This window comes from Zosterops lateralis (genome assembly GCF_965231275.1).
Source record: "Zosterops lateralis genome assembly, chromosome: 19".
Lineage (NCBI taxonomy): Eukaryota > Metazoa > Chordata > Aves > Passeriformes > Zosteropidae > Zosterops > Zosterops lateralis.
Window position 1 is genome coordinate 4,567,462 of NC_139779.1, and position 25,303 is coordinate 4,592,764.

At 60.9% G+C, this 25,303-nt stretch overlaps 3 protein-coding genes across 3 annotated transcripts; 1 reads left to right on the forward strand and 2 right to left on the reverse strand.

Moving 5' to 3' along the window:
• Positions 1 to 707: 707 nt before the first annotated feature.
• TRAF4 (TNF receptor associated factor 4) lies at positions 708 to 6,581 on the reverse strand. The gene is made up of 7 exons (XM_083875197.1): positions 6,199 to 6,581; positions 3,489 to 3,540; positions 3,076 to 3,180; positions 2,836 to 2,997; positions 2,344 to 2,505; positions 2,115 to 2,270; positions 708 to 1,749 (listed from the first exon to the last, which is right to left on the reverse strand). Exons 1-7 carry the CDS (start codon positions 6,339 to 6,341, stop codon positions 1,117 to 1,119), a joined length of 1,413 nt encoding a protein of 470 aa, XP_083731323.1. The 5' UTR covers positions 6,342 to 6,581; the 3' UTR covers positions 708 to 1,116.
• A 3,749-nt stretch (positions 6,582 to 10,330) lies between these two features.
• NEK8 (NIMA related kinase 8) lies at positions 10,331 to 20,972 on the reverse strand. The gene is made up of 15 exons (XM_083875370.1): positions 20,864 to 20,972; positions 20,401 to 20,606; positions 19,210 to 19,442; positions 18,438 to 18,569; positions 18,043 to 18,251; positions 17,555 to 17,634; positions 17,115 to 17,296; positions 16,762 to 16,912; positions 15,566 to 15,642; positions 14,278 to 14,395; positions 13,848 to 13,998; positions 13,570 to 13,733; positions 13,301 to 13,459; positions 13,036 to 13,194; positions 10,331 to 11,430 (listed from the first exon to the last, which is right to left on the reverse strand). The coding sequence occupies exons 1-15, from the start codon at positions 20,908 to 20,910 to the stop codon at positions 11,402 to 11,404; spliced, it is 2,097 nt and encodes a 698-aa protein (XP_083731496.1). The 5' UTR covers positions 20,911 to 20,972; the 3' UTR covers positions 10,331 to 11,401.
• A 1,378-nt stretch (positions 20,973 to 22,350) lies between these two features.
• On the forward strand, positions 22,351 to 24,245 carry TLCD1 (TLC domain containing 1; the record flags this gene model as incomplete). The annotated part of the gene is made up of 4 exons (XM_083875380.1): positions 22,351 to 22,547; positions 22,690 to 22,772; positions 23,097 to 23,179; positions 23,622 to 24,245. The coding sequence occupies 4 exons, from the start codon at positions 22,351 to 22,353 to the stop codon at positions 24,015 to 24,017; spliced, it is 759 nt and encodes a 252-aa protein (XP_083731506.1). The 3' UTR covers positions 24,018 to 24,245.
• Between the last annotated feature and the right edge of the window lie 1,058 nt (positions 24,246 to 25,303).

The window sequence follows — 25,303 nt, forward strand, 5'->3', positions numbered from 1 at the left end:
CAAGGTACCAGCAAGGACAGGAGTATTGCCCAGCTCCCCAGGGCCCGAGGCTGTCACACCGGGCTGGGACCTGCTCAGGGGGACATTCCTGGGGGGGAAACGGGGTGTGGGGACACCCCCGACAGTGCTGCCTCCCCAGCCCAGCCAGGGCCGCAGGGTGCAGCTAATTAGGGGCTAATTGCATTAAAGCGGAGCAGCACTAATGCAATTGTGGGATTATCCTGCAGAGATGGCGACCCCCCCATTGCTGCCGGGGTGACCGGGGGTGGGGTGAGGGGGCAGACACACGGACCTGGGGTCTGATCCAGCCCGACCCCCCCAGTCTGCCTTAAAAACCCCCACCATGGCCCACCCCGTCTGCTCGGGATCCCGCCCTCCCCCGGGGCGTTAATTACCCAGCGCTAACGAGGGGCTGAGGGGACACAGGGGGCTCTGCAGAGAAACAGCCCTCGGGGCTGGCGACCCCCCCAGCCCCGCACCTCCCCGCTGCTGCCGGTGATTACCGAATTAACCGGCTCCATCTGAGCCCGTCTGCTGCCGGGATGTGGGTCAGGGATTACCCCTCTCCGTGCCCCCCAGCCCAGTCCCGGCTCTCCCTGTCCCCAGCACCCACTGCTGCACCCACTGCATTCCCCGGTTCTGCCATCCCCATCCCGGCAGGCAGAGGAAGGAGGTTCAGGCTGAGCAAGGACGTTCAGGCGGCCGTAATAAATACAAGAAAAGTTTATTGAAAAGAAGAAGATGAGGGGAGGGGGCAGCAGCCCCAGCCCGGGGTAATAAATAACAACCTGGGGAGCACCAGTTTACAAAATATGGCTCTGGGCAGTGGGGTCCTGCAGGGTCCCCAGCCAGACTGGTGGGTGGGGGCTGCTGAGCACCTCGGGGAGGGGCTTAGGGGGCCCAGCCCCCCGGCACCCCCGGGAACCTGAGGAGGGGCTGCCCAAGAGGACAGTCCCAGCCCCAGGAGGGATGGGACAGCCCCTGCCAGTCCTGAGAGCCACCACGGTGCCACAGCAGCGTCCCCAAGCCGGGGGCACCGGCTGCGGGCAGGGGCTCAGCACCACTTGGGGCACCCCTGGGTGGGTGCCCCGGTCACATCCTGTCCCCCTCCGGGGCTCAGGCCAGAATCTTCTGGGGGATCTCCACCGAGGCTTTGATGTAGATGGCGTTGTCCCGCACGTAGTTCCGTTTCCTGATGTCCTCGTGGGAGATGAACTTGGGGTAGCCGAAGCCCAGGGTGCTCTCGTCCAGGGAGCTGCGAATGGCCGGCGGCTTCTGGAAGTTCTTCCAGTTGGGGTCGGGGTGGAAGGTCTCGGTGATGTGCTGGGGCTTGGAGAGCGAGGGGTCACTCTGGTCCAGCAGGGAGAAGGTGACTCGGTAGGAGAAGGGCCACTCCAGCAGGTTGTCGTACTCGCCCGGCAGCACGCGGATGTAGACGGAGAGGTGGCTGCTCTCCCCGCTGCCGTTGCCGTTGAGGAAAGCCGACACCTGGAGCTTGTAGCCGTACTTGTGGGTGTAGAACGGGGGGCTGAAGAACTCGTAGTTGCTGCGGGCTTTGGACTCCTGCAGCTTGCGGGCGTAGTCGGCGATTTTCCAGATGAGGGTCCCCTCGCTGCTCACCGACAGCTCCTCCAGCTCCCGGCGCAGCTCCAGGATCTCCTGCCGCTGCCGGCTCACCAGGGCACACACCATGCCCAGGTGGGTCTTGGTGCTCTCCTCCAGGTGCCGGCCCATGGCCAGCTTGGGGCACTGCGGGGGCAGCGGGACCGTCAGCAGGAGGGTGCCAGGGACAGTGTGGGGACATGGGACAGCGTGGGGACATGGGACAGGAGAGAAGGTACCGTGGGGATAACTTGGGAGATGGCATTGGAGCATGGGGATACTGGGGCAGGATGGCACAGGGATGTCATGGGGACACAGGGATGGCACAGGGACACCTGGCTGGGATGGCAAACACAGCAGTGAGGCTGTGGAGCCACATAGATGGGACTGAGCACAAGGGATGGGACAGACATCAGGGCAGAAGTGGTTGTGGGGGTGTTGTGGGGCACAGGTGTGACATGGTAGGGACAGCACTGATGCCAGGGCAGGTTGGTCACAGGGACAACACTCACCCGGTGCTTGCAGCCAGCTTCCTTGAAGGGGCACAGCAGCATGGCAGTGTTGCAGCTCTCCTTGAGGTGGGTGGTCACATCTTCCCGGGCAATGCTGGGTGTCCCACACTGGTTGGGGCAGGGCACGGGGTACCGAGGACACTGGTACTGGTGGTTCTGGGGAGGCAGAGAGGCTGTCAGCTGGGGCTGGGAGCCAGCAGGGCGAGGGTCCCCATGGGCTCCATCTCACCTGGATGGTGTCAAAGACGAACTCCTTGGAGCAGTAGGTGCAGGGCTGGGTGCGCTTGGGGCACTCAGACAGGGCGTGCTGGGACAGCAGGCGCCGCATCATGCGGGCCCCACACTTGTTCTCACAGTACACACTCTCCTGGGGACACGTGCCCTGGTGGCCCTGGGGACCACAACAGTATCATCACCCTCTGGGTCCCCTCACCAGCCAGCCCTAACAGGGATGGGGACACACAATGCCCCCACAGCCAGAGGGCACAACGACCAGGAGCCCACATGTGCACATTCCCCCAAGGCTGTCCCCACCACGATGCACCTCCCACCATGCCCCCATCCCGGCCCTGTCCCCATACCTAGACAGTGTCCCCACGATGCTCTGCAGCCCACTGGGGTGCCCACACATCCCAGCTACACCCCACAACACCCCCAACATAGCAGCCACCATGGCACCCTGGCCAGCTGTGTCCCCCAAGTGTCCCCCACCAGTGCCCACCTCGAAGGCCTCCCCAGTGAAGTCACTGGCACAGAACTCGCACTTGACCCTGCGCTTGGGGCAGCCGTGCTGGATGTGGTCGGGGAGGTCACGGCGGCTCAGTTTGGCGCTGCACCGGTTGGGGCAGGGGATCACGTTGAAGCTACAGGTGCCGAGATGGGCCTGGGGGGCACAGGGATGGTGATGGGGAAGGCCATGGGGTACACATTTGGCCCCCCTCCCAATCCTCCCAGGTCCTACCTGGAGGTGCTTGATGAGCCCGCTCCAGCGGCAGCCCTCCTCGCTGTGGATGCAGCGGATGGCCAGGCTCAGCACCTGCGCCTCCAGCTCGGGGTCGGGGTAGATCTGGAGGGGCAGCAGTGGGGTATCAGCATCCTGCACGGGGCTGCAGGGGCACACAGCCCCCAGCACAGCCTGGCTGGGAGCCTTGGGCACGCTGCCCAGGGCCGGATCCCCCCCGGGCACACCAACAAGTGCCCTTTGTTGGGAGCGGGTTTCCGCTCCCCGGCCCGGCGGCACAAAGGGCTCTTGCTTCCGCCTGGGCGCCCGTGCCAGGCCGGCGTGGCTGTGCCAGGCTCTGTGCACAGCCCGGGGACGGCCCCTGGGTGGGGATGTCCCCTTGGAGCAGGGTACCATCCGTGTGCCAGGCTCACCTTGGCGTAGTCCAGGGGCAGCTGGTCCTCTGGGCACTTGAAGACGCCTTCGCTGCAAGACACAGAAAGCTCGGGATCACTCGGGGCTGGGGAGCAGCACGTCACCAGTGACACAGCCACGATGTCCCAGCGGGTCCCCGCCATCCCGCCCCAGGACATTGGTGCTGTCCCTGCACTGCTGAGCTCTCACCCCGTGCCAAATCCAGCCGCCACCCTGGGGGAGCCACGGCTCTAATCCTGCTCCATCTGTCTGAGCTGGGAAATGCCCCCGCCAGACACCCCCCCCAGGCAGCCCCCCGGCCCCCAGCCGGGCACGGCGGCCCCGGTCCCCGGGGGCCTGACCAGGCTCCGGGAGCGTGGCACCATCTGGAGCCCCGGCAGCTCCTTGCCCATCCAGTCCCCTGGGATTAAGGAGGGTGCCGGCGGCGCCGGGGCGTCCACAGCCCCAGGTGCCGGGGCCCAGGGGAGGTGGGGGAAGGACAACAGCTGGGCGCCAGATGTGCAGCCCTGATGTGCCCCTGGGGCTCCTGCTCCACAGGAAATGACCCCAGCAGCCACCACGATGAGTCAGGACGGGGTACAGGCAGCTGCCCTGGGGGGGGTCCCCATCCTGCTGGGCCCCCAGGATGAGGGGCTCCTTCTGAGAGCTGTCCATGAGGAGGGAAGGACCCTGTTCTGCAGAGGAGCAGCGTGAAGTAGAGACAGGGACCCAGCCAAAGAGGCAGCCTGGCCTGTGACAAGGCTGGCCAGGAGTCACTGTCACCTCTGGTCCTCACATCGCTGTGCCCAGAGATAGGGGAAGGATGTCCATGCACCATCCCCGATGGACACTGGGGTGGGAGACCCACAGGGACATCAGCAGGGACACAAAGGGACCCTGTGGCTCTGGCGTCTTTGCAGTGACACTGGACAAGGCTGTCCTGCCCGGGCAGCCCTTGTGCCCATCTAATCACTGCATGCCCTTGGCAGGCAGTGGCGTGGCCTCGAGCAGAGCTGCCAAGTGGATGTGAGACACCAGGAGGGAGCCAGCAGTGCCGCCGGGCACGCGCCAGCCGGGCCAATGTCCCCTGCAGCCACCAGCCCTGAGCTGCGAGTGCAAGTGAACCCCAGGAACCCCAGCCCTGTGGGGTGTGATCCAAGTGGGGAAGGGCTGCAAAAGGCTCTGCACGTGCCCACACTGTCTGTCACAGGTGGTTTTGTGGGAGTCATCAGGGACAGACCGAGATAAGATGCTCCCAGACAGGGCTGGGCACGGGGCCCTTCCCGCGGAGCCCGTGGCGCTGCCGCGTGGCTGGGACTGCCCCGTGCCTGGGGTCACTCTGCTGCCTTCCCAGGGCTGCCAGCTGTGCCTGCACCTCGTGCACGGTGCTTGGGGTGCTGTGGCTGGGGGGGAAGTGGGACGATGACCCGAAGCCAGCGCCTAATCCCTGACAAAGCCTCCCCATTCCTCACGCTTGGCCGGGCAGGGAATGTGCTGAGGCAGCGCCCGAGGGGACCGTCCTTGCCTCTGACCTTCACGGCGTGTTGGGGCACAACAAGGTGATGGGGCGGGGAACCCCAGCATCCCCCGGCACCCCCCGGCATCCCTTCCCAGCCCCGCGGAGAGGCCGGACGGCTCAGCCCATGGGATCCCCAAACTGGCCCGGGATCCCCAAACAGTTTGTGCTCGGGGGGATCCCCGGGGCCATTCCCCCCCCCGGCAGAGCGGAGATGCCGGCGGGAAGGTGCGGGGGAGGGGGGGACAGATGCGCTCTGACACGTGCCCCGGGGAACGCCCGGTTTCACAGAAACCGGCCCCGGTGACGGTGGTGCCCGGCAGCCGTGCCCGGGCGAAGGTCGCTCCGGCGGGGAAAGGCGGGGAAAGGCCCCGGGGTGACGCTTGTCATCGCCCGGAGAGCCGGGACCGGGAGCCGGGACAGCACCGGCCCCGCGCGTGTCCCCGGCACCGGCACCGGGATGGGGATCCCAAACCGCAGGGGGCTGGAGAGGCCCCGGCTCCTGCTCCCGGCCAGGGCACACGGCCGGGCCGCGCTCTCCCGTGGGCACGGGGACACCGGGGTGGCCGCACACACATCCCCAAAAACATCCCCGGCCACTTCCTCCGGCGGGGCCGGGGCAGGAAGGGGTTAAGCTCGAATCTCGAAACTCGCCGCTCCGGGCTTCACCGGGCCCTCCTCTTCCTCCTCCTCCTCGGCGAAAGGGGCCACGGGCCGCTGCACCCGCGGGGCGCCTGTCACGGGCTGGGCGCGCCCCGCACCCCCTCCCTGCCCCGGGGCACCGCCGGGCACCCCGCGCCTTTCCCCGGCCCGAGGCGTCCCTGGGCGCCCCGTGCCTTTCCCGGGGCACTCCGAGCCTTTCCCGGGGTCCTCCACATCTTTTCCCGGGGCACGCCGCCGCCGTTCCCGGCCCGGAGCAGCCCCGGGCACCCGCATCTTTCCCCAGGACCCCCCGGTACCCCTCGTCCCTTCCCGGGACATCCCGCATTCCCTCCCGGGCCCGGGGCATCCGCACCCCCGTGCCCCGCACACTCCACACCGGCCCGGGGCACCCCCGGACAGCGCGCCCCGGGACCGGCGGCGGAGGGAGGGCGGCGAGGAGTCCCCGCTGCCGCCCGGAGTGCGGGGCCCGCGGCCGGGGCACCCCCGGCGGAACAAGGGCTGAGCGCAGCAACGTCAGGTGGGGCCGCCCGCGGGGCGATGCGGGGTCTCACCTGAGGAACTCCTGCAGGCAGGTGTCGCAGAAGCGGTGGCCGCAGGTGGAGACGCGGACGGGCTCCCGCATGGGTTTCCCGCAGAGCGGGCACAGCACCCGGCGCCGGGGCCGCTCCAGCAGCTTGTAGTCGTAGCCCGGCATCCCTCCGCCGCCCCGCGCCCGCCGCCGCCGCCCCGCGCCCGCTCGGCTCCGCGCTCCGTGCCCGGCTCCGCCCGGGGGCCGGACGGGGCGGTGGGACCGGCCTGAGCCCGCCCCGCGACGGGGGACGGCATCGCCATCGCCACCGCCCCCCGCCCGGAGCCGCCTCCCCGCCCCGCCGCCGCCGCCGCCGCACGGGGGGGATGGAGCGGCCCCGGCATCCCGGGGGGGCGGGGAGCATCGCACCGGGGACAGCCCCTCCGAGGGGTTTGGGGGGCAGCACATCGGGGACTTGGGGAGCGCCCACCGGGCACAGCCCTCGGGGGGGTTGGTACCCAGCGCACTGGGAACAGCCACCCCAGGGGTTTGGGGAGCATCGACATCACATCAGGTCACACACGGGCCTCTCACCCACTGCGGCCTCCCCTGGGCCAGGGCCGGGCTCTGAGGGCGCACACTGCGGTCTCCTCGCTGACCCTACATGCCCCCCTTGGCTCAGAGGTGTCCCAGGGGGGCCACACTCCTGCAGGCAGCCCGAGGCCACGGTTGTGCCCCTGAGCGAGGCTGGAGGGGGACACAGCTCCCAGTCCTGCTCCTGTCACACAGAGCAGCCCGTGTCCCAGCCATCACCCCCAGCAGGACACGGAGGGGCTGTCCTGAGCCCCCCACACCCCAGGCACGAGGGGGACACACGCTCCTGTGGCTTTGTCTTTCTGGGAGCTCAGGCCCCAGGCTGGAGCCAACAGCCTCCCTCCAGCCACGGTTTGTAACTGAGCAAGAGCCTGGAGGAGGGAGAATAAAAGCAAATCTGTCTGGCTCCAGCCCCCTCGTCACTCTTTCAGAAATCAGAGCAGCATATGGGAGTATTTGCCCCTTTCCCCAGAGATGGAGCCGAGCAGATGACAGGCTGTGAGCATGTGTTAGTCCCACCAACGCTCACTCCAGCCAGCTTCCCATTAAGGGCGGCAGTTGCTCCAGACCCAAATGTTAGCAGTTTTCAATTAGCAAATGGCAGAGGAGAGGGATTCCTGGGGGACACGCTGAGCAAGTCGAGCTCTATCACTTGTCACTCAAGGAGCTCACGTTACCCTTCTCCCGGAGAGGCTCTTGCTTAAAATAAAACCCTGCAGCAGCCCGGGGGGAGGCAGCCTGCTCGCTGCCAGAGCTGCCAGGGAGGGGAAGGGTGGCTCATTTCTGGGGTTACCCTGAGGGATGGCAGGTTGTTCTGAGCAGCGCTGGGGCTCCCAAACATCAGGGAACCTTGTGCTGGGGTACGCTGAGCACGAGCTGCCATCAGCAGGGGCTTTTCCAAGAGACGTGAGTGGCTGCTCGGATGATGGAGAGCACTAAGCTAAACTTTAACCAGCTCCCAGTGATACTGAAAACTTGACAGGTAAAAACAAGGGACAGTGGGCAACTGCACAGGGAGCAGTGGGGAGGAACAGCCACCTCGGGCCGGGGTTGAGGTGCTCCCCGGCCGGGTTTGCTCAGGGCGGTGACGCCCCCAGGGCAGGATCTACCAGCAGCCCCACGGTCCAGCTGGTTCTGCCACTCTGTGCCAGCAGAGCCCGGAGCCGGGCTGTCTCCAACAAGAGATAGGCACAACCCAGACACTGTCCCTGACACGCTGTGACCTGGCCCCGGATAAAAACTGTCCCTGGACACCACTCTGGGACAAGGTTCAGGCCAAAAGGACAGGTCCCCGCTATCCTGGGGGTTCATGGCACTCCAAAGACAGGACACATCAGTCCTGTAAACACAGGCAGCCTGTGCCTCCGATGACAACCGTGAAACAGCCGACTTTTATCATTATTTACTGCTTCTCTTTGATGTTTTAAAATTATTCTTCTCTAACCTCGCTGAAGAGCATCTCTGCTAATTAGCCAGGAGCTGACAAAGCCATCAGAAGGTGCTGGCTGTGCCGGCAGGGCGGCTGGGAGGTGTCAGACCCTGCAAACAAAGATCCCTCCTTTTCCCCTCTCCCTAAGCAAAGCCCTCCCCGCACTCAACATCACAGCCAGGCATTTGTCTCACACAAAGGCGACACTCAGGGCAATTCCCTTTGTGGAGGTGATATGTTCCCTGTCCCCTGTGATGGGTCACTTCTTGAACCCATCTGAGCTCCGAGAAGCCTCTTGTTCTCTTCCCCAGCCTCTCCCTGCTGCTACTCCATCCCTCCACCTTCAATTTAACTCAAACTGGAGGGACAGAAAACAGACGCTCCGGCTTCTAAAGAAGTTAAGGTGGAGCCTTTTGCCCCAGGGAAAGGGGTGGGGAGAGTCCTCTCCCGGCTTCTGGGGCCTCGTGCCCAGGGAGGGCAGGGGTAAGGGGTTCAGGCAGACGGACAGAGGGACAGCAGCCGCACCTCCTGCCAAAAACCTCGTGGGAATGAGGATACGACCTCGACAGAGGTGCCGTAATCAAAATAAATCAGCTCCGGGATCAGCAGGCGGTTTGGGCTGTTTCCTGCTACAGTAATGGCCCCAAGTCAGCAGGATCTTATTTGGAACTGGGACAGCTTTTCCCTGGGTGACAGTGGCCAGAGGGGACCCGCACTAGGATGCACAAGCGGGGGGACCAGGCAGCCCCATCCCACATCACCTCCCCTCCCCGCTCCCCTCCGGCCCTGCCTTTCCTCAGCAGGAAGAGCCGCGGGGAGCCTGATCCACCACCAGCCCCACACAACACAGGAACAAAAAAAGGATAAAGGGAGAAGCCCTGAGACCTGCAGATTTCACCGGGAGCTTCTGCAGGGAAACAAAGCAGCAGACGTGAGGAATGCAAGTGGCCTATTTGCCCGAGCTGCTCTCTGCCTCCGGCAGCACGGACATGCCTCGGCTTGTCGTTCCAGGAGCTTTTGTTGCTCGGGGCTGGGGGCCTCTTTGTTTCCTTTACCCTTTCGCCAGGCTTGGTCACAGCCCGGTATTAAATTATTCAAATGATCTCGCTGGGCTTCACAGCTGAACTCCTGCGCAGAGAGCCCAGGCTGCGAAATCCCGAGGGCTCCAGCCCTCACCCGAGCCCCCCCAGCCCAGCACAAAGAGCACTGGTCCACACTGGTTTCCCCAGTCCAGAACAAAGGATCACAATATTCAAGCTAGTAACACCTCCAGCCCCAGAAGTGCAGTGCAAAAGGTGTCATAAAGCCATAAAATCATCCACCTAACACCAGTACACTGATAGGAACCGGGCAGGGGGGCCGCACCCCTGGATTTGGCAGCACAGCTGGAGCAGGAGGAGCTTGGCTCCTGAAGCAGCAGCATTTTGGTGCCACCACTGACAAGACAAAGGCTGTCAGACCTCTGTCCTGCCTGCTGCTGTCCCAGCCAACCCTCAGCCCTGGCAAGGCTGCAGGAGGAACACCAGCCTCTTTCTATGGGATGTGTTTGAATGTGGTGTGCGGTGAGGGGAGCCCTGAGAACTCTGCACAACACGGGCCAGAGAAATCTGATGCTGGAAGGAGCTGGAGGTGCTGCCAGCTTCACACAGGGAGGAGAGGCAGGGGCCCAGAGGGACTTTGAGGCAATTGAACCCAGCCCTGCAAGCAGCCTGGTGCCCAGGTTGGTCTGGGAGGGGAAAGCACCTTCCCCGACAGCGCGCTGAGCCGTCTCTGTAACCTGCAGCACAGGAAAGTGCCAAAGGACTGGCAGAACCTTTGAATTCCAGTCGGCTTCCTGGGATAGCAGGGTGTAACCGCCTGAAAAGGCAGCTCCACAAGAAACAAAAAAGGCAGGGAAAAACCCGTGCACCCACCCTGCCAGGAGCCAAACAGGGAGGCTGTGTCTGCAGCCAGAGCTGCACACGCCTCTCCCGGCCGGACGGGACCTGCTCCCTTCCCCAGCCGGAGCCTGGGAGGCAGGGAAGGAAGGGCAGGAGAGCTGCAGAAATTCATTACCTTCCACATGACAGAGGGATCAGTTGGCTTTTACCAGAGCCCGTCGAGGTTTCCCTCATTGAAAACAGGAAAGAATCACAAAAATAATTAGAGAGATTTCATCTCGGCCAGCTTATGAAAGCACTGACTTTATACACAACAGATTGGCAACAGCACAAAGATGGATGTGAAAGGCAAAAGCATTTGCAATGTCAGACAGATCAGAGACAGAAGCTCATCAAAAAATGGCCCAGGGCAAATGTAAGTTAAAAAAAGAAAAGAAGAGGAAAAAAATAAAGGAAAGGAAACGACCCTTCTGGAGACAAAAACCGTGACTCCTGTCCATAACACATGGATGTGCTTCTCCTGCCCCCAAAGACCCCTGGTGAAAACTCATCAGCTCCTTGGACAAATCTGGGTTAAAAAACTTCAAGTACTGATGCTTGCTGGCTGTGTTTTGCTGCCTTCCCTAGCTCAGCTGGGAGCCAGTGTTCCAGTCAGCAGCAGGACTGAGGGGCCTGAGGACAAATGTCAGCTGGAAGATCCTCCAGCGAGCTCCTGGGGCCAGGGGAGGCTGTAATTGGAAAGCTCCAGGCAGCATTTGGGGAGAGCTGTGCAGCACAGGGAGGCTGCTCGTGCAGAGCTCGGCCAGCCGTGCAGACAGGACCCTCCAAAGTGTGCTCAATAAATGGGTGAAACGTTTTAGGGGGGGGATGGGAAAGGACAGACTTCTCTAATTAGCAAAGAGGTTTGCATTTAGTCACCCAGCACAGCGCCTGGGGCCCTGACTCCAGACGCTGCTGTGCAAAGGCTGACAGCTCTCTCAGACACGGAGCTGTCAGCCTGGGCTCTGTAACCAGAAACAGTTTCCACGGAGAAAAACAACCTCTGTGCTCCTCACTCTTCCACACAGACACTTCCACCAGGGAGGGGAAGGGCTATGGTGTAACCCCCCCCGAAGGCAGCACCGGAGCTCTGGGCATGTGCAGGGCAGCAACTCTCAGGCACTTGGAGGTTCACAGTGACAATTCAATAAGTGAGACCAGCTCTGGTTCCTTGGGAACCATCGTTAGAAGCTCTCAGGTTTCCAGACTGCTGCCTTTGGAGTGCAGCTGAGGAGCTCTGGAGCCTGGAGTGTCTGAACCAGGCCACGGTGGGCAGCAGAACAGCAGGATGTGGCCGCTCTCACTCACTGGGAAGGCGACTCCTCCACGACAGCTGAAAAAAGGGTAAAGACCAAGATTTAGCTGGAAGCCCCACCTTGATGAAGCTACAGGAAGTGTTCTGCCCCACACATGCCTGATACCCAACAGATGGGCACCAAAATCCCTGTCCCCTTCCCTACAGGAAGCCACTGCAAGACCTCAGCAGTGGCACAAGTGAGGCAACACCCAGCAGACAGAGCCCAAGCAGGACGAAATGCAAACCTCTCTTGAGGTTTGTGTTCTCCTCCTCCTCTCCAGCATGCCTTTTCCCAGTTACTCTGTTTGCAGTGGGATTGAGAGAAGGGAGCAGCAGCTCATGATAACCTGGGCAGCAGCCCAAGCCAGTCAAAAGCAGAGCTGGCCCCATGGAAGGAGCAGAACGGCCGCCCCAAAGGTGGAGCACAGCTCGCCTATGCCAGCACCCTCCCGGGGCCAGATCACAGCAGCAATGACATCACATGTGTCACCGGATCTCGTGTTCTCGCTGGAGAAATTTCCAGGCACATTGAGCTGTGTGAAAGCCCAAATCTCAGCTCTTTACAGAGCTCTTAGTGCTTTTTTGCACACTGGTTGCTGAGAGATGCTGGGGCAGGCAAGGCTGCTGCCCTCACACTGCTGAGTTTGCACTCCCAGTATTGGGACAGGAAAAGTTTTGGGGTAGAGGGGCAGCAGTGGGGCTACACATTCAGTCCTTGCTCTTACAGTGCTGCAGGTGGGAGCCCACAAATCAGCTGCCACAGAGTTCAGGGTGACTCCAGCAGCGGAAGGGGAGAGCAGCCTGCAGTCTTCCTGCAGAGACAAAACCCTTTTACTCCCATGACAAATGCCCTACTTGTTCCCGAGCCTGGGGAATCGACCATTCCCCATCCCCTTCACATGGCAGCGCACATCACATGAGAGCTGGGCACTTGCAGGGGAGAAACAGAGCCAGGGCCGATTCCGCTGTGCCGGGGCCGTCAGCCGGGCCTCCTCCCCTCGGGGCTGTAATTAGCCTCCTTGAAGTGGGCTGGGACTGGAATCCCTCAGCCCAGGCTGAGGCCATAATCAGCCCAGCAGAGGAGGAAGAAAGGCCCCTGCAGCAGTCTGGGCCAGGCTCCCGTTGTACATCCAGGCAACGGAAGGGCAGGTCACGCCACGGGCACGTTTTAACCAAGCCACGATGCTGCCTTTGGCCCGAGCAGAGAGGAACCACAAAACCATCGCTATCTTTTCCAAACCACAATGGAAAGGCAGCAGCCAAAATGACGCCTCAAATCTCAGCTTCTATTTCAGCAGCATCAATTAGAGAGCTGCTCTTTTTGGATACTCTGCAGACCACTGGCACGCCAGCTCCCCGCCGGCCGCAGCTTGGCCAGCCTACCTGTCTGGGAGTGAATGAGACAGCCTCTGCCATCCCTTTGCTCCCCTTGCCCAGTGGGAGAGGCAGTGTCACAGAGCTGAAGAGCAGCAGGGGAATTATTTTGGGCTTGAAGTTATTTCTATTCATCTACAGCTCAAGAAGGACTAGAATAACACTGAGCTTACGTGCCAGGGTTACTCGGCACAGCTCCGGTCACAAGGCGTTGTGTCTGGCTGGGTCCTCATGGCAGGAATCTCAGGGACAAAGCCTTTTACTCACGCTTTACTGCCAGCAGTGTGTTCCCGTGGCAGCAGGCAACGGAGGTCACCAGGTATGGATGTGTCTCCTCCAGCTGCACTGGCCTGGGCACTCCTGTTTCCTCATCCTTCCTGCCCAGGCGTCCCCTGGCTCCTTTTCCCCACGTGCACACCTCACCGTCTGCAGAGGGATATGAACACCTCACATCACATCTGCCTTGGCCACAGCAGAAGCAGAGGCCAGCCAGGGCCTGCTGCAGCCCAAGACGTGGGGGCTTCAGCCTCACCTGCTCCAATGGCCACAGTGAAGGCATCTCCACAAGCCACCACGGTGACCTTCATCGTCTCGAGCCCCACAACCAGGTGGGGCACGCGACTGTTGCGGCAGGAGTTGGTGCCCAGCTGCCCATGCTGGTTGCTCCCAAAGGTGTAACAGTGACCAGAGGCTGGCAGCAGAGAGGAGAGACACAACTGGGTGTCACTTGGGAGACAGGCAGAAGGAAGATGGGGAAAATGCAGGTGTCCCCCCTCTGAGAATTTGGGCACACACCCTCACCTGTGACAGCAGCCGAATGTGCTGTACCAATGTCAGCACACACAATGGGCTCTTGGTTCAGGGGGGCTGACTGGGCACACACAAACACAGTGGCCTCCTCCACCTGGTCCTCTGGGGAGGGCTCCTCTGCAGAGCTGATCCGGTCTAGGCCCAGCTTGTTACACCTGCACAGGGAAAATCGCTAGGATCACTCAGGGATGTCTTCTGGAGCCCTTTGGTAACAACACAGACAGGCCCAGGAGGGTAAAATGTGGAGCACAGACCCTCACCCTTCTTACCTGTTGCTCCCACAAGCAAGAATCTGGTTCTTCACTGTGAGGACCATGGAGGAATCAATGCCACAGATGACTCTCTGAGCCTCGTGCTCTGGAGGGACTGTGACCTGCTGGGGGCAGTTGTGGCACTCCAGTGTGCCCAGCCCAAGCCGACCTGGCAGGAGGAACAGAGCAGGCAACAGCTGATGGCAGCACACACCCTGACCACAACCACACCAAGAGCAGCACTGACACAGCTGCTGCAAGAGCCCAGCCTGGGATCCCAGAAAGCAGCAAAACCCAAAGCACAGGAGCCCTGGTACACAGCAAAACAGCTGCAGCTCTTCCACACCCACCCACCCTGGCACATCTGGAGAGGACTGTGGGCGAGCAGTGCCAGCAAAGGGAGTGGGAACAGGCACAAGCCCTGTTCTGCAAAACAGACATCACTTACCATTATCCCCTCTGCCCCAGGCGAACACTTCCCGTTCGTTGGAGACCGCCAGGACGTGAGACGCGCCACAGGCCACCTGCACCATCTCGTAGCCCAGCAGGGCCTCCACAATCTTGGGCTGGCAGGGGAAGAGCAGCAGCCGTCAGCCGAGACCTCCCAGCCTGCCCGGCTGCTCCCATCCCTCCAACCCAGCCCCCCCAGACTCAACACAGTGCTGGCAGCATCCCAGTTTTCATCCAACACAAACAACAGAGAAATTTCTTTTCTTTTTTTTTTTTTTTTTTTTTTGTTCCAAACAGTCTTCAAAGGGATAAGAGACTACGTGCACGCAGCACAGCAGATAATGCAAACATCTCTGGGGCGGAAGAAAGCAGCCAGCACGAGAGTTTGGAAAGGGAAGAGGTTCAGCAAGGGTTGGGATTCGCCCCCCTGCCCCTGTGGGGAGTGCCAGGGGCTGTGAACGCCTGCTCTGAGCAGGCAGGGGCTTGGTGCAGGATGCATTGGCTTAAAGGCTCTTGTGCAGAGGAGCTGTGAGTTAACAGCTCAGATTCATTAGGGTGTGGAGTGACCGGGATCTCCACATTTCACCCAGCCCCTGCTGTGACCTGCTGTTAGATCTGACACCTCGCTTCATACTCATTATCTTCCTCAAGTGAAAAGCACCATTTGTTGGGATCTGGCTGCTGCTTCCAACTGGTCTCCCCTCCCCAGCCATAAGCAGGGAGCAGCTCAGCTCTGGGAGGAGCAGGAACAAACGGGCCAGCTGACCACAGTGACAAATGGCACCAGTCCCCGGGCTCGGCTGGAAGCCATCGGCTGCTGCCACATCCGAGGACAGGCAAGGAAGAAGCTGGAAGGGAGCAATGAGCCCTCAGCCCCAGCGTTCCGAGCCAATCGGAAACACACAGCTCTTCTTTAAATACTGGCTCTTTTGAAAAATAACTTTTCTCAGTGAACCTTGGCAGCTGCAGGCCAAGAGTGAAGCAGGCAGGTGTGTGATTAGAGGCAGGCTCCAAGCTGGGAGCCTGCCAACAGCAACCACAAGGCAGCTCTTGACTTCCCCCACGCTCAAAGGGATCATTGTGTAGGGGGGGGAGAGAAAGAGAGAGGCAGGTTGAGTCTTTTAAAACCCTCAGTGACAGGGAGAGGACGGGGAGGGGGTCAGATGCCAAAGCATGCCTGGGATGCACATCCCTGGAGCTGGGATGAGCCCCCTCACGTGGTGCAGAAGCCACGATCCATCCTTTACCCTGGGGGAGCAAGCACGCCCAGCACCCTCTCCACCAACCTGGCTCACATCCGTGAAGTTTCCGTGCCCCAAACAGCCATTGCTGCCACTGCCGAAAGTCATGATTATCCCCCTGTCTGTAGGAGCAGAGAGGAGCCTTGTCAGTGGCACACGTGAGGCCCTGCAAGGCACATGTGAGGCCCTGAGAGGTGACACAGCCAAGGGGTGGCCATAGCTCCCAGTACATTGGATCCACTCTGACTCAGAACAAGCTGCAGGGGCCACAAGCCTTAAATAAGTTTCCAGGGAGCTGCAGGAGCTTTCAAAGAGCTGCAGGAGCTTCCAGGGAGCTGCGGGAGCTTCAAGGGAACTGCAGCCTCGCCATGCTGCAACAGCTCGACAAACAAACAGCAGTGATAAGAGTGCCGAGATAACATTGCTGCAGCTGTGTACGCAGGAGCTGTGAACCCCACAGCCTGTCAAGGTGTTAAAGTCACAGAGGCACACCCTGAGCAGCTGCCCAGCAGAGGGGTGGCAGGAAACGCCATGGGAGGTAGGATAAACACGTGCCCATGGAGTTTGCCCACCGTGAATCTGTCGTTTGCTGCCCTGACCCCCAGCAGAAGAGCAAACAGAGCTCCCACAGGACCACTGGGAGGGTTTGCTCCACAAACATGGCCTTGGACTGGTGTGTATGCTCCCCTCTCACCCAGAACACTTCCTGGACTGCTCTGAGGGGGCTTCAAACCCTGCTTTCCTGCAGTTTGAGGACAACCAGCCCTGCAGCAGCTCATGCTGACTCCTCACTGTGACACCAGTCATTGCTGGTCACTGCATGTGCCCATGTCATGCTCACAGAGTATGTGACAGAGATTCTCCTCACACTGCAGTCCCCACTATCAGTTCTGGTTTCAGGTGACACCAATGCAACAGGACAACTAGCACAGGAGGTTTCATAGAATCACCGAATAATTTAGGTTGGAAAAGACTTTTAAGAACACCTAAGTCCACCTGTTTGTGGCCTGCCCCACACCAGACAGTTTGGAACAAAGTTGACCAGCATGGCATCACAGGAGGACAATGTCTGCCATTTCTGACCCCCACATGATGCTACATGAGAGGCCACAGAGGCCTCTGTGTCACCCCAGCACAGAGAATCTCTCTGGCTCCTCCCTGAGCAGGCTCCCCAGGCAGTCCCACTGGGTTTTAGGGGGTTCTGAGACCCAGACAGGTGAAGGCAGGAGACAGCAGCTCACCTGTGAGGCAGGCTGTGAAAAGATCCCCACAGGATACGTGTTTGATTGTCACTCCAGACTGGCCCTCCAGAAAGCGGGACACAAACTGAGGCTGGAGCTGCTCGGTGGCTCCTGGGAGAGAAGCACCCCCAGCAGCACCCACAGGAGGAGCCTGATAGAGAGAAGCCATGGAAAAGCTGAGTTGGAGAACACTGATGAACCCCTTCCCACAGGCTTATCAGCATTACCCACACCCTGGCTGGGACTGCAGTTCTGGAGGAGGGGTCTGTGAGTGAGCAGAAATGTCTCCTTCACAGAAATCACACATCCAAGGCTCCACAGGCACTGCCTGCTCCAGGTTCCCTGTCACTCACCTCCCACAGGATGAGCCTCCCAGATTTGGTGACCCCAGCCTTCTGTGTCCTGCCAGCAGAGACTTGCACCACCTCAGTGTTCAGCATGGGCAGGCGCAGAGGGGTGGTGATCCCACTGCCCCACGTGTAGATGGATGACAGTGGAGGTGGGATTCCTGTCTTGGCTGAACCACATCGGACACCTGTGGGGCACAGGGAGATCATTAATGTGGATCCCTGACTCTCCTCCCACAGGAAAAGCAACAGCATCAGCCAGTCTGGGTGCCAGCACAGCTACCAGTGCTGGTCCAAGAGGCTGCAGGGCTCCTCCAGAGCTCAGGAAAGGTGACATCTCTTAAGTTCCTCTCTCCAGAACCCTGAGTGCCTCTCTGACTTGTGTCATCCAAAGGAAAGGGTCCTTCCAAATGGAACTGATTTGAACACATCATGCCAGAACTCACCCCTCGACCTGGCACTGCTTGCCCGTCCCCCTGTCCGGCTGTGGGTCACTGTGGGCACTGGAGCCAAGGGTTTTTCAGGCCTGCGAAACCAAAATCCAGCCTTTAATGTCCTGCAGAGCCCTGGATCACAGAATGTCTGGGCAGAGCTACAGCAGAAGCCACAGGTGAATCATTCACAGCACTGCTTTGTGCTGGTGCTTTAAACAACCTGAGAGAGGGGAATTGGCACCACCAGTTCACTTCCCCCTGTGCTCACAACTCTGTTTACTGTCACTGTGATGACAGGCTCACACCTGCCATGGCACCTGCCTGGCTCTGAGCCCCTGGGCCAAGCTCAGCCAGCAGCAGCTGCACGTTATGCAGCACAGGAGAGATGCATTGGTAAAATGCTCTCTTTGGAGCTCAGAACAGAGGCAGTGAGCTGGTCAGACATGCTGTGGGCTGTGACAACCCCTCCCAAGGGACACTGAGGTGGCAGTGTCACTTGCCTCCTCATTTTGACGCTGCCCACGTCTGTGTAGAGGTTTAGGAGGGGCCGGATGCAGATGGCCTGGGCCATGATCTCATTCAGCTGTGGCCGCTTGGAAGGATCCAGGTTGAGCATGCTGAGGATGAGCTGGCGCAGGTCAGGGCTGTATCGATCTGATATCGGGGCAAACGTCCCGCTCATGATCTTCAGCACTAAGGCAGGAAGGTTCTGGAGAGAAAACAAGAGACAAACAGTGGCTGGGCAGTCAGGGGCGAGGCCAAGGAGGAAGGAGTTCTCAGCACTGCCCTCTGCCTTCACACTTCCCGGCTCGCTGAGAAGTGATCCCGGCATACATTTTCACCTCTGCGAGAGGCCACGGCTCCCTGTGCTACGTGTAAACCACATCGCTCTTACCGCAGCTTCGAAAGCCCTCTTGAGGCTGGCCAGCTCGTAGAGCACGCAGCCCAGGGCCCAGATGTCACTCTTCTGGTTGTAAGGCTTCCCTTCACAGAGCTCCGGGGAGATGTAGCAGGGAGTTCCCACCACCTACGAGAGACAGAAATTTACCACAGTGCAGTGAAACTGAGGCAAAGAGGTGGAAAGAGGAAGGCTCGGTGCACAGCTGGCTGGAACACCACCACCTAAAGCTCCACAGAGCTGGGCTTTTGTTCCCTTGGCATCAACGGCTGCCTGACAACCTCAGTGAAAAACAAGAGGATTTGCCTTTCCAGTGACACATACAGTGATTGCCTCTAATTTTGCTTCTATGCACTTGAGAGAATCAGAGCCCAGAGCACCGAGCGTGATGCAAACGTCTGGTCAGATTAGCCCAGGTGGGGAAAGACACTCAAATGTCAAGCAGAGAAAGGAGATTAAGGCAGGATGGGAGTGCACAGGCAGGAATTTATTTGCTCAGGATGCGTCAGACAAGTCTGCAAACACCATCCCCAGCAGGAGCCACCCTGTCTGCCCTCACCAGTGGGCCCAGACACCCCATCCTCTCCCAGCTTCGGGCGGGTCCTTCTTACCTTTCTGCAGCCCACAGAGCCACAGCAAACCCGGGCATGAAGATATCAGCCAAGGAACAAAGCAGCATTGCCTACAGCCACTTCCCAGAGACTACTGTGAGCCAAATCCAGAGTTTCCAGCCTGCTGCCATGGGGTAAGAAGCTCCCCTGCCACTCACCGTGTAGGCTTTGCTCTTGCTGCTCAAGATTTTGGAGATGCCAAAGTCTCCGATCTTGACGATCATGCGATGCTTGTCCAGGAGGATGTTCTGGGTCTTCAGGTCACGGTGCAGGATCTGCTTGGTGTGCACGTGGTGTAGGGCCAGGAGGATCTGCACGAAGAAGTGCAGGATGGTGTCCTCATCCAGCAAGGAATTACAGCGCTTGTGGATGAACTCTGCCAGAGTGCCCCCTGCAAGGAACAACAAAGGGCTGTGGGCACAGGGAGCTGCACAGGACAACACAAACCTGGCTTAAAACTGGGGGGATTTTGCTATTTTGGCATCCTAACAAGCCAAGCATGTGGGAAAAACACGTCCTGGTGGGATATGCAGCACATCCTCCAATGCTCCTGAACAATGGCAGCACAGCTGGTGGGAGGAAGAAACAGGCAGAGAGAAGTTACCGTTGACATATTATCAAAAGCAGCAGGAAAAAGAAACACTAAAATTACAGCTCTTGGAAAAGGACATAAACCTCCACGGCAGAACAAGATCAGCCTGTTCTGCAGAGGAGAATTCTTGCAGTCCAAGAGGCCACGTGGCACAGAGGGGCCCCTGTCGGGAAGGGGAGGTCCAGATTCAGGGCTCACCTACAGCTTTTAGCAAACCTTCATGCAAATGTTGATTTCATCTGAAACTCCACAGGAAATCTTGTTAGAAATGTGGGGCCGACAGAAACAGGGAAATGTGCCTGAAACCTGAGGCAAGGGCAGGTGGTAACGTGGTGATCAGGGACAGAGGGGTTTGAAATCTCCTTGTTTTGGATATGGTTAGCAGGTGTAAGGCATTGAGTGGCTGAGGTTGGAAGGGACCTCACGAGGTCACTGCTCAAGTAGGGCCACTGAGGTTGTCCACGACCAGAATCTCTCTTTTGAGTATCTTCAAGGATGGTGACTCCACAACCTGCATCAATGTTTGGTCACTTGGTGCATGGTCAATTTGGTGTCCACCAAGAACCACAGATACTTTTCTGCAAATATATCTCCTCAAGAGAGACGTGCTTGGACTCCTGGGGGTGCAAAGCCCAGGATCTTTACAAGGAGCATAACATGAGACCACAACAGCTTGATCCAAAGAGAGCCAAGTGCTTGGCATCCCCTGGACCTGCCAAGGGAGCAGCTACAGGCACTGGGGGGCAGCAGGGCCCACCTGGGGCGTATTCCATGGCGATCATGAGCGCCTTGTCCTCCAGGAAGTTCTCGTAGTACTCGATGACGTTGGGATGGCTGAGCAGCTTGAGGACCTGGCACTCGTTCTGCGCTGCCAGCCGCTCATCTTTGCTCATCTGCTCCACCGGGATCTGCTTCAGGATCACCAGCTTCTGGTCGGCCTTGCGCAGGCACAGGTGCACGATGCTGCGGGGACAGGGACGGGGCCTCAGCGCGGGGAGGGGGGACACAACACAGGGCCCGCCCATCACCCTGAGGTGACACAGGTCGCCTGCAATCCCCGCGCCCCGGGGTGTCGCACACTGTGCCACGTCCCCCCGGCCGACCCCGCACTGCCGCGGCCACAAGCGCCTCGCTGCCACGGGGACGCTGCTTAAAGACCTCCCGCCCGGAGGTAAAAAGACTGGAGACCTCCCCATCGCCTATCCCCGGCGCCCCCTCACCCGAAGGCCCCTCTCCCCACCACCCGGATCCGCTCGTATTTCTCCATCCCTGGGCCCGGCTCCGTCCGTCTCCATGGAGACACTTCCGCGCTGCTACGGCGTCCGCGGGGGGACAAACCGCGCCGTGTGTGTGAGGCCGGGGGAGGCTCCGTGTTTCGGTCGGGGGCGGGGGACAACGCCACCCCCCGCTTAGGTGGCACCCCAGTGCCACCGGGAGCCACCTCAGCCACCCTCTTGGGTAGCACCCAGAGGGAGATGTTTGGGGTGCGCTAGGCTGCCCGCCCCCGACTGGGGGATGCCAGCAGGACCCCCCGCACCCCCAGAGAGCGGCGGTGCCCCCAGCAGCCTCCAGCCCCGAGCCTGGAGGGGCACCCACTGTCGGGGGCTGCGCTGCTGCAGGGCCAGCACAAGGGGCACGAGTCCTCTTCGTGGCCCCCCAGACCTGCTTTAGACCCCCCCCAGGACCATGAGCACCCCTAGGGCTGGCCGTGATGGCGGCTATAGCGTGGAAGCGATTATTGCCCTACACCCAGGAGTGGCGGCCTCTATCCTGGAGTGAGGACAGTGACAGCAGTGGCAGTGGTGGCACTGCCACGTGGCCCTGCTGCCATCTAGCGACAGCCAGCTCAGCTCACCGGGGAGGGGGGTCAGCCCCCCTCGTGCAAGCCAGCGCCCTGCAGCGTGGGGCAGCGATGGGGCAGAACCCCCCACACAGGAACCAGCACCTCGCCGCGTTTCGGCGCCGCCTTTTGGGCCTCACCTTACTGCTGCCTGGTATTAGGGGGCACTTTCGAGTGTCCCAGCCCCCCCATCATGTCTTGAGGTGAGCGTTTGTGGCTGCTCCCACTACTTTTCCAAACAGGATGTTTTCCCCGGCATGAACCGCTGACACAATGCGCCGCAACCACCGGCGACAGCCACACCGTGCGGGGACACATACACACGGCGCAGAACAGATGTGCGAGGCCCACGCCAGCTGTGCATCACTGTGGCAGATGTGCAGGGCCCGGCACAGATGTGCAACGTCTGCCACGCACACACCGCACTCACCCTCCCGCCTGGCACAGACGGGCAGTATCTGACACCCACACATACGGTGCCTGGCACACGCGAGCAATGCCACTCCCGTTCAGCAGCACCGCCCGGCAGGAACGCGGCCCACAGCCCGCACACCTGCACACCCCAGGCAGGTGCGGCGCCCTCCGCGCCACACTCCGCACACGTGCGCGCACCGCCCCGCGCGTACGCGCGTACACACGCGGCCGGGGGGCGTGGCCAGCGCGCCTCTTCTCAATGAAAGGCGCGGCCACGCCCCTCAGGGCCCGCCAACCCCGCGCAGGCGCGCGCGGGGAGGCGTGGCCAGCGCGGGGGGAGTGCCCAATGGGAAGGCGTGGCCCCGCGTGTTCACATGGGGGCGTGGCCAGCCCTAAGGTGCGGTCCGAAAGGGGCGTGGCCCCGCGGCCCCGCGCGCCGCCGGACTGGGCGCGATGGGCCCGGGCTGGCGGGCGGCCTCGGCGGCGCTGGTGGGCGGCAGCGTGCTGATCTTCGGGGCGCTGCGCCGGCTGGCCCTGGCCCTGCCACAGCCCGCCGCCGTACGGAGCCGTCCCGGCCGCGTCTGGCGCTGGAGGAATCTCCTCGTCTCTTTCGCACACTCCGTGCTGGCCGGGCTATGGGCCCTCTTCAGGTACCGGGAAGGGCGGGGGTGGCGGGCACGGTGCACATGCTGCGAACTGGGCACTCCTGGGGAGTGGGCAGGGGGTAGGGAATCCCCCTGTTCCCCATCCTGGAGCCTAAGTTGACCCTCTTCCTCCTCTCCTCACTCCCAGCCTCTGGCACTCTCCGGAGCTGCTCTCCGATATCCAGGACGGCTACAGTGTTTCAGGGCACCTGCTGGTCTGCTTTTCCTCAGGTAAGGAGCCAAGCAGGACAACGGCCGCAGCCACCCTGCCGGACTTGGCCCACTCCCTGCTCAGCCTCGCCCGGCATGCTGGCTTGGGACGAGCCATCGGCTCAAGGGCTGGGCAGCTCCATGCCTCCCGCCTTAATCACAAGCGTGGAGCCCACAGGCTGCTAACCCCCAGGGAATAGCCATCTCTCCATACCCAGACGGGGTGGAGATGTTTCTGACACCTGAAGAACAGTCACACCACCCTCCTCCTCCTCCTCATTGCTCCTCCTTTCCACAGTGGGTCACAGTGCACAGACCTTCTGAACACTCTCCTTCATCCTACAGGCTACTTCATCCACGACACCCTTGATATCATCTTCAACCATCAGTCCCGCTCATCTTGGGAGTACCTGGTGCACCATGCCATGGTGAGTATGGCCAGCACGGGGGGCTACCACAAAACCCCGGGGCTCAGCCCACCCAGGTTTCACGGGCTATGGCAGGGCAAGCTGGAGCCCTTCCCTCCCCTCTGCCTTGCCCTGGCTGCCAGGTAAGCTTTGCGTCAACAAGGCAAGGGCGCCTGGCAGGGCAGGACCACTGCCAGCATTGGGCTCTGAGTGCCTGGAGCCAGACAGGCTGCCGAGCTGGCAGGGGGGAGAGCTGGAGGCTCGTCCCAGCACAGGGAGGTGTAACTGGTCCTGGGGGATCTGGCTTTCCAGACTGGTTTTCCCTAAGCTCAGGTGCCTGCTGGGATCTCTGGGTGGGGAGAACAGGACTGTGTGCTCTCACTGAGGGCAGGGAAGGATTTGCTTTCCCCAGGACAAGGCAAGCTGACCCTGCTCTGTGTGTGTGTGTGTGTGTGTGTCCCAGGCCATCTCTGCCTTCGTCTCACTCATCATCACCGGCCGCTTCCTGGTGGCAGCGGTGCTGCTGCTGCTGGTGGAGGTGAGCAACATCTTCCTGACGGTGCGCATGCTGCTGAAGATGAGCAACGTGCCTTCCCCGGCGCTCTACGAGGCCAACAAGTACATCAACCTGGTGATGTACTTCGCCTTCCGCCTGGCGCCCCAGGCTTACCTCACCTGGTATTTCCTCCGCTACGTGGAGGTGCAGGGCCAGGGTGCCTTCCTCACCGCCAACCTCCTGCTGCTCGACGCCATGATCCTCATGTACTTCTCCCGCCTCCTCCGCTCTGATTTTTTCCCCTCCCTGCGCAAGGGCTCTGCAGGGAGAGATGTAGACGGTGAGAAGTTTCTGATAGACTGAGACGTGCACCCCGAGGGGGGACCCAGGCTCCGGCTCCTGGAAGTTTTGGGCTCTCCAAAGCTGCTCTGATGTGCCTTAGGGCTCGCTCCCTGGCCCCAGGCCCTGCCTTCACCCGCTCTGCTGCCTAAAAGCGCTTCCCTGCTGGACCAGCCCGACAGCTTCACCGAGCTGGGGATGCTGCTGAAGCCAGAGGCATGGCCAATGGAGAAGCAGCCCAAGCCAGCTTCCCTGCAGGCAGCTGGAGGGCCAGAGGTGGCTGTGCTTCACCGCTGATGGCCTGGAAGGGTTGTGAGGGAGGGGACGAGTCCCTCCCGTGGTGATGTTGGGTGCTATGTGCATTAAAATCAGTCTGTTTACTGCTGCCGCAGCACACCTGGGCTGGCTCTTCTGTGGGGCAGAGCAGGTCGGGGATTCCCGCTGGGCCAGGACTGTGGGAAAGGATGTGCCCCATTTCCAGAGGGCTGGCAGTTCTCAGAGAGGGAGAGGCACATTCCTGCTGCTCTCTTTGTTCTAGGGACCTTTCAGCCAGCCTAGCTGAGCCTTGAACAGCACAATTCTGTCCCTTGTGTGGATGGGTTCCTCTCCTCTTCCTTATTCCTCTGCTCTTCCAAGACCCAGCGCTGTGTAGGGAACAGCTGAAGGGAACCAGGAGAGGTAGGGAGCCTTGTGGCAGTGCCTGACCCGCCTGTCTCCAGCCTGGCTGGGCTGCATGACTCACCCGGCAGCCACGTGAAGTGGAGCTGGCATGGAAAAGCCATGGGAGGCCAAGGGCTCTTCCTGGAAGATTGCTCTATGTTTGCATCCCCCTGGAGTGATCACTGACGCAGTGTAGTTGCAGCCCTGTGAGCATGCTGGGCCCTCTCCTGCAGCCACAGGACCAGGATGGTTTCAGCAGCTCTCCCAGAGCAGTGAGAGGAGAAGGGGGGGTTCAGCTCCCCAGAGAGCAGGACCAGAACTGGCCCAGCCGGTCCTGTGAAGCACCAGAGAGGCAAATCCTGCTGACGTGACAGCTCCAGGATGGCACTGGATCGGCTTCAGCAGCGGGGCTTAGAGGGACTCCTGCCCAGCCCCTGCTCTGGGCAGATCTGTCCCACCCACCCCAGCACCTGCCCGGCTCAGGCAGAGACAGGCACTACGGTTGAAATAATCTGGTGATTAAGGGGAGGCAGCGGGGGATCACCTTTCCACCAGAGAGCTGGGAAACACCTCACAGGATCTGGATCCTGCTGGGACTCCCTGGTGTGCATTGACACCAATCCCAGGAACAACCTGGCAGCTGGAACAGA

Excerpts from the sequence above, each read along its gene's own strand:
- TRAF4 (XM_083875197.1), bottom strand. The coding sequence starts at position 6,341 with ATGCCGGGCTACGACTACAAGCTGCTGGAGCGGCCCCGGCGCCGGGTG. Across the intron at positions 3,181-3,488 it reads TGCCCCTGGACTACGCCAAG|ATCTACCCCGACCCCGAGCT; the intron begins GTGAGCCTGGCA and ends CTGCCCCTCCAG. Across the intron at positions 1,750-2,114 it reads AAGCTGGCTGCAAGCACCGG|TGCCCCAAGCTGGCCATGGG; the intron begins GTGAGTGTTGTC and ends CTGCCCCCGCAG.
- NEK8 (XM_083875370.1), bottom strand. The coding sequence starts at position 20,910 with ATGGAGAAATACGAGCGGATCCGGGTGGTGGGGAGAGGGGCCTTCGG. Across the intron at positions 16,913-17,114 it reads GGAGGCTCATCCTGTGGGAG|GCTCCTCCTGTGGGTGCTGC; the intron begins GTGAGTGACAGG and ends TCTCTCTATCAG. Across the intron at positions 11,431-13,035 it reads CACACTGCTGGCAGTAAAGC|CTGTCGTGGAGGAGTCGCCT; the intron begins GTGAGTAAAAGG and ends CCCTTTTTTCAG.